The 6,587-nt window shown below is 41.5% G+C and overlaps 4 protein-coding genes across 5 annotated transcripts in view; 2 read left to right on the top strand and 2 right to left on the bottom strand.

The window, feature by feature from the left end:
• LOC104767890 overlaps positions 1-2,510 on the top strand; it is a 6,907-nt gene extending 4,397 nt beyond the window's left edge. Inside the window, exon 6 of the mRNA XM_010491857.1 lies at positions 4-2,510. Coding sequence (XP_010490159.1) covers positions 4-2,510 — 2,507 coding nt within the window. The remainder of the gene's footprint in view (positions 1-3) is intronic.
• LOC104766521 (pentatricopeptide repeat-containing protein At2g04860-like) lies at positions 2,606-5,747 on the top strand. The gene is made up of 2 exons (XM_019241561.1): positions 2,606-5,061; positions 5,625-5,747. The coding sequence occupies exon 1, from the start codon at positions 2,610-2,612 to the stop codon at positions 4,719-4,721; it is 2,112 nt and encodes a 703-aa protein (XP_019097106.1). The 5' UTR covers positions 2,606-2,609; the 3' UTR covers positions 4,722-5,061; positions 5,625-5,747.
• Positions 5,786-6,534, bottom strand: LOC104766522 (cytochrome b561 and DOMON domain-containing protein At2g04850-like; the record flags this gene model as incomplete). Its single annotated transcript, XM_010490428.1, has 1 exon — positions 5,786-6,534. A coding segment is annotated over one exon (615 nt), but the record flags the coding sequence as incomplete, so codon positions are not given.
• The window catches only part of LOC104766523 (cytochrome b561 and DOMON domain-containing protein At2g04850-like), a 3,841-nt gene continuing 3,039 nt past the window's right edge, over positions 5,786-6,587 (bottom strand). For both annotated transcript variants that reach the window (XM_010490430.2, XM_010490429.2), the window contains exon 4: positions 5,786-5,919. The gene's annotated coding sequence lies outside the window, so the exon portion shown is untranslated. The remainder of the gene's footprint in view (positions 5,920-6,587) is intronic.

Raw genomic sequence — 6,587 nt, 5'->3', positions numbered from 1 at the left:
CAGACAACATTCTCGTGGCACATGAGCTTCTTCATGCTTTGGATTCACCAAATAAATGCTCTGAGGATTCCTTAGCAATCAAGACCGATATTTCCAAAGCGTTCGATAGAGTAGAATGGTCGTTTCTACAGGATGCATTGAAGTTGCTAGGTTTCTCGGAGAGATGGATAAGGTTAATCATGACCTGTGTGAGAACAGTAAACTACCAGGTGTTAATCAATGGATCCCCATTTGGGGAAATCACTCCCACCAGGGGTTTGAGACAAGGAGACCCTTTGTCTCCTTATCTATTTGTTCTGTGTTCAGAGATATTGGTTCGAATGTTGCAAGATGCGGAAAGTAGAGGCAAAATCACAGGACTCAAAGTAGCAAGGAGTGCACCCTCAGTCTCTCACCTCCTATTCACGGATGACAGTATATTCTATTGTAAGGAGAATGATGATGAGCTTCAACATTTGATTAGTATCTTGGATGAGTACAACATTGCATCAGGCCAGCGTATTAATTACCAAAAGTCAAGCATATACTTCGGGAGAAGAATAACTCAGGAGCGTCGAGACCTTATCAAAGCTCTAACTGGCATTGCTGCTGAGGGAGGACAAGGTTTTTACTTGGGATTGCCAGAAGCTTTTGGCGGATCTAAGGTCACTATTTTACGATACCTAAAGGAGAGACTTCAGCATAAAGTCTCGGGATGGCAAACAAACTTTCTCTCCTTTGGCGGTAAAGAGATCCTCTTAAAATCGATTGCCATGGCACTGCCTTCACACACAATTTCGTGCTTTAAACTACCGAAGACAGTCAGTCAGCAACTAGCTTCTGTAATGGCTGATTTTTGGTGGAGGAACAAACAGAATTCAAAAGGCATGCACTGGCGGGCTTGGGAACACCTCAGTAAGCCCAAATCAGAGGGGGGATTGGGATTCAAGGAAATTGAAGCTTATAACATAGCTCTCTTTGGTAAACAACTATGGAGAATGTTGATGAACCCCAATTCGCTCATCGCTAGGGTTTTTAAAAGTCGATACTTCAGCAAATCCAGTCCTTTATCTGCTAAACTTGGCTCCAGACCCTCATTTGCTTGGCGCAGTATCCACGAGGCACAAGAGTTATTGAAGCAAGGAGTTAGAGCTATTATTGGAAATGGAGAGTCTGTGAATCTCTGGCAGGACCCATGGCTTGGCTCTAAACCTGCTCTGAGCTTACATAATGTTTGTATCATTCCTTCCGACCTACACAAGTCAGTTTCAAAATTGATGAAGGTTAAAGATATTATGGAGGATAGCAGGCGGGCCTGGAGACAGGATTTGCTAGACACACTTTTTACTATGGAAGATAGGAACTCGATTGGGAACTTAAGGCTTAATGGACATAACAGATCAGATAGTTATACGTGGGATTATGCTAGGACAGGACAATACTCGGTAAAATCTGGATATTGGGTTCTGACTCAGGTCATCAACACTCAGAAGGGTCCTCAAGCAGTTACACAACCTAGCCTAAATCCTCTTATAAGTCAAGTCTGGAGAACAAAGGCGAGTCCTAAGGTCCAACATTTCCTTTGGAGGTGTCTCTCTAATTGTCTCTCTGTGGCAAAAAACTTATCTCATCGTCATCTCTCTAGAGATAATTCATGTGTGAGATGTCCTCATGAAGCAGAATCGACGAACCACCTTTTGTTTCAATGCACCTATGCAAGGCAGGTATGGGCACTATCCCCCATTCCGGCACCCTCTGGAGGCGAGTGGTCTAATTCTCTCTATGCTAATATGTTCTTCGTCCTGAATGCTGCTTCGCTATACCCACAACGAGACGACTTGGATAAGGATGTTCCTTGGGTACTTTGGAGGCTCTGGAAGTCTCGTAATGAACTCATCTTCAAAGGAAAGGACTTTAATCCCCAAAATACAGTAGAGACGGCATTAGAGGATGCTGAGGAATGGGATCAAAGGAAAAAGAATGAGCATGAGAAATTGACTAGAGGGCACCCTGTACCAAAGAGGACTGAGGATGCAAAGTGGAAGCTACCTCCAAGAGAATGGGTCAAATGCAATACTGATGGAGCTTGGAGGGGAGAAGATACATTGAGTGGTACGGGGTGGGTACTTCGTAATAACACAGGGGATGTTCTTTGGATGGGAGCGCAAGCCATTCGATGTGCATATTTGGCGATGGAAGTAGAGCTGGAAGCAAGTGGGGGGGCAATACACTCAATGCTCCGTCTGAACTATACAAGGGTTATATTTGAATCAGATTCTTTGGGCCTGGTTAATTTGCTAAATAGTGAGGAGATTTGGCATGCATTTGCTCCTTTGCTCTATGACATAAAATGTTTGATCTCTTCCTTCCAAGACTTTAAGATTGTGTATGTCCCAAGAGTTTGTAATAGTGTGGCCGATCGAGTAGCAAGGGAATCTCTTTCTTTTGAGAACTATGATCCCAAGTTCTACTCGATGATGTCTTCATGGATTAAGCATTTTGTAGTGAAAGATAAACAGAGTGTATTATGATTGGTGAATGAAAGTTGATGTTGAGCCAAAAAAAAAAAAATAAAAAAAATAAAAATAAACACAGCGAGAAAAACACAAGAGAAGAAGACAAGAGAGAGCATGCTCATTACCAAACCAGTCAGTCGAGACCTTTCTTACTTCCATTCTCTACTCAAATCTTGTATTCATGGTCATATCTCTTCTTCTTCTTCTTCTCCTATCACTATCTTCCGTGACTTACTCCGTTCCTCTCTTATACCAAATCATCTCACCATGTCTATCTTTCTCCAATCCTCTACCGCCTCTTTATCACCTCATCATCATCACACCTCTCTCGATTCTTTCAAGTCACAAGTCGGACAAGTCCAAACCCATCTCACAAAATCAGGTCTTGATCGATTCGTCTACGTGAAAACATCTCTTCTTGATCTACATCTAAAGATGGGTTGCGTGACGAGTGCACGAGCCTTGTTCGACGAAATGCCTGAGAGAGATACCGTTGTTTGGAATGCGTTGATCTGTGGGTACTCACGAAACGGTTATGAATCTGATGCTTGGAAGCTCTTTACTGTAATGCTTCAGCGAGGCTTTTCTCCTTCTGCTACTACACTTGGGAATTTGCTGCCTTTTTGTGGAACATGTGGGTTTGTTTCTCAAGGGAGGTCTGTTCATGGCGTTGCTGCAAAGTCTGGCCTTGAACTCGATTCTCAGGTGAAAAATGCGCTAATTTCTTTTTATTCAAAGTGTTCAGAGTTGGATTCAGCAGAAGTACTGTTTAGAGAGATGAAAGACAAAAACACAATTTCTTGGAATACAATGATTGGTGCTTATAGCCAGAGTGGTTTACAGGAAGAGGCCATCACTGTTTTCAAGAAAATGTTCGAAAAGAACGTGGAGATTAGTCCTGTCACTATCATCAGTCTTGTTTCTGCTCATGTTAGTCACGAGGCACTACATTGTCTTGTTGTTAAATGTGGAATGGTGAATGATAATTCTGTAAATACTTCTTTGGTTTGTGCATATTCAAGGTGTGGAGATTCGGATTCAGCAGAGCGTCTTTACGCGTCTTCTGACCAAGATAATATTGTTGGTCTGACTTCGATTGTTTCAAGCTACGCTGAGAAAGGAGATATGGACATAGCGGTTGTGTTTTTTTCTAAAATGCGTCAGTTGTGTATGAATATTGATGCTGTCGCTTTGGTTGGAATTCTCCATGGATGTACAAACTCTTCCCACATCGATATAGGAATGTCGTTACATGCTTATGCCATCAAGAGCGGATTGTGCACTAAAACACTGGTTGTGAATGGACTGATGACTATGTATTCTAAGTTTGATGATGTGGAGACTGTCCTGTTTTTATTTCAGCAACTGCAGGAGACTCCTCTTATAAGCTGGAACTCGGTGATATCTGGTTGTGTACAGTCTGGAAGGGCAAGCACAGCGTTTGAGGTGTTCCATCAGATGAAGTTAAGAGGCAGAATTTTGCCGGATGCCATTACAATAGCAAGTTTGCTTGCTGGCTGTTCCCAGATCTGTTGCTTGCATTTGGGGAAGGAACTTCATGGTTATACTCTTAGGAACAATTTTGAAGATGAGATTTTTGTTTGCACTGCTCTGATAGATATGTATGCCAAATGTGGAAACCAAGTACTAGCGGAAAGTGTGTTCAATAGTATAAAAGCTCCGTGTACAGCAACATGGAACTCAATGATATCAGGATATAGTTTATCGGGGTTACAACATCAAGCTCTTTCTTGTTACTTGGAAATGCGTGAGAAGGGGTTGAAACCTGACAAGATCACTTTTTTGGGGGTTCTGTCTGCATGTACTCATGGAGGCTTTGTCGATGAAGGAAAAATTTGTTTCAGAGAAATGGTCAAGGAATTTGGAATATCACCAAGTTTACAGCATTATGCTCTTATTGTTGGTTTGCTGTGTAGAGCATGTTTGTTTACTGAGGCACTGTATTTAACTTGGGAGATGAATATAAAGCCGGATTCTGCGGTATGGGGTGCTATGCTTAGCGCGTGCATTGTTCACAGAGAGTTGGAGGTTGGGGAATATGTAGCTAAGAAAATGTTTATGTTGGATTACAGGAATGGTGGGCTATATGTATTGATGTCTAACCTATATGCAACAGAAGAAATGTGGGAAGACGAAGTTAGAGTCAGGAAGATGATGAAAGATAATGGATACGATGGTTATTTGGGCGTTAGCCAAACAATATAATTTCAATCTGAGAAACAATGGAACAGGTTACTGATACGTTCTGTTCATGCCTCAGTATTTGTGCCTGATAGCGTGGCGTTGGTGAGGGGAATTAACTGGAGAGCTCAAAACAGGATAGTTGTTGCTGAAGCTTCATTCATGAAGGTTTCTTAGAATCCTTGATAAAGCCTCAATGAATATCTCTATCCGGCTGAAATCGACAAAAGAAATAAATAGTTTATGGTTGATTTTTATATGACTTTGTGTGGGAGCTGCAAATACGTTAAACATTGCAGGGCTTCTCAGAGCTTTCCTTGGAATCAGTGACCAAGACGCTCCAGTTAGTTTCCTTAAACACAAGGTGAGTATTCTTACTGTCCTCTTGATGAAAAGAATAGAGCTACTCATAATGTCTGTTCTTATCTTCGAAGCTTGAACTGTATGTATTCTAAGACCTCAAGCGCTAAAAGAAAAGTATACGTTACCCTTTCAAGAAATTATAATGATTTTTCATGTTCTGGTTTTGTTTTTGTGGCTTGCAAAAACCACTTTGCAACTGGCAAAGAACTCTCCAGTATATATATGCAGACTAAAATGCTGCATTTGCGTATCTTTTAGGTTCAACTTAGGAAATTTTATGGGTAGGAGTAGGACATAGGTCATTTTCAGAATATTGCATCCATATTTCTGAAATCAGTCTCTCTCTCTTGTGACACTAATGGGCTTGGAGTTTTTTTATCAATCTTTAATGTAAGTAGTAAATAACGTTGATATTATGCACAATCTTCATGAGCCAGCCGCTGAGTACATGACTTTGAGTGTTTATTCTGAATCCAAATGATCTCTCAAACTGGAACAATATTTATGCCGATTCCTGACATCATTTGTTGTTTGCATCTTTGTCTTGATGTTTTTTTTTTGTAGTTATCTTAAAAGGTGTTCATGTAAAATAGCCATGCCAAAGGGATGGTTTTGTGTACTAATTGGTTTATATCTTCTTCGTCTGAGCTCTTCATGTGATGCAATTGATGGATCCACAACTTTAGGTAAGTCAACTTTGACCCCGATCCTATGTTGTGCATAAATTATCTGAAAAATTCCTCATATCTGATCATTTAGCATATTGAAATATAACAAAATCAAGATCTAGATCTTATATGAACAGTGATGGAACACCTCAAAAATGTACATTGTACATGAGATTTTTTTAATCCAAGACCTAACTATGAATCCCACTGCTGCATCTATCGTCAGTCAAACCATCTCTCTTCATCTTCTCCTCTTTAGCCTTGCGACAAAACACAACCCACGAGTTCACTTCCATGGCCACGCAGACACCAACCAGCGTCGACAGACACAGACAATAACCAAGCTTCGCGTATGATCGACCTTCCCTCAACACCTCGAACCCTTGGAACACATTCACCACACCCATCACCACACATGCATACCCAACAAAATGATGGTAAGACTTCCAGTATCTCCGGAACTTGTTGGTCGTCTTTGGTCTGAACAGTAAAGCCAGTGTTTGCAGCGCCGCTGCAGTGAACGTAGCTATCCCGAGGCTACGATGTAACCCGTAGGTCACTCCGGGAGAGTTCCGTCCGAGCGCAATTCCAATGGAGAAGCCAATAGTTCCAAGGAGGAAACCACTTAGCTGTATGGTTGCGTGAATGTAGAACCAAGTTGGTCCGATCGATTGCATTTGGCGGAGGTATCGAGCTGTTACTGCTCCAGCTGGAAGGAGAAAGCCCCATGCCACCGCGTTGAGTACTCCGTGAGTCACTTTCAAAGCTCTTGAACCACTGTTTCGACTAACCGTTGCAAATCCTGTAGAAACAAACAGTTATAAGATCAAACTTGATGTGATTTTATATTGCATATGTT

This window comes from Camelina sativa, chromosome 19 (genome assembly GCF_000633955.1).
Source record: "Camelina sativa cultivar DH55 chromosome 19, Cs, whole genome shotgun sequence".
Lineage (NCBI taxonomy): Eukaryota > Viridiplantae > Streptophyta > Magnoliopsida > Brassicales > Brassicaceae > Camelina > Camelina sativa.
The sequence above is the reverse complement of the archived record's forward strand: the minus strand, read 5'-3'. Positions and strand labels throughout refer to the sequence as shown.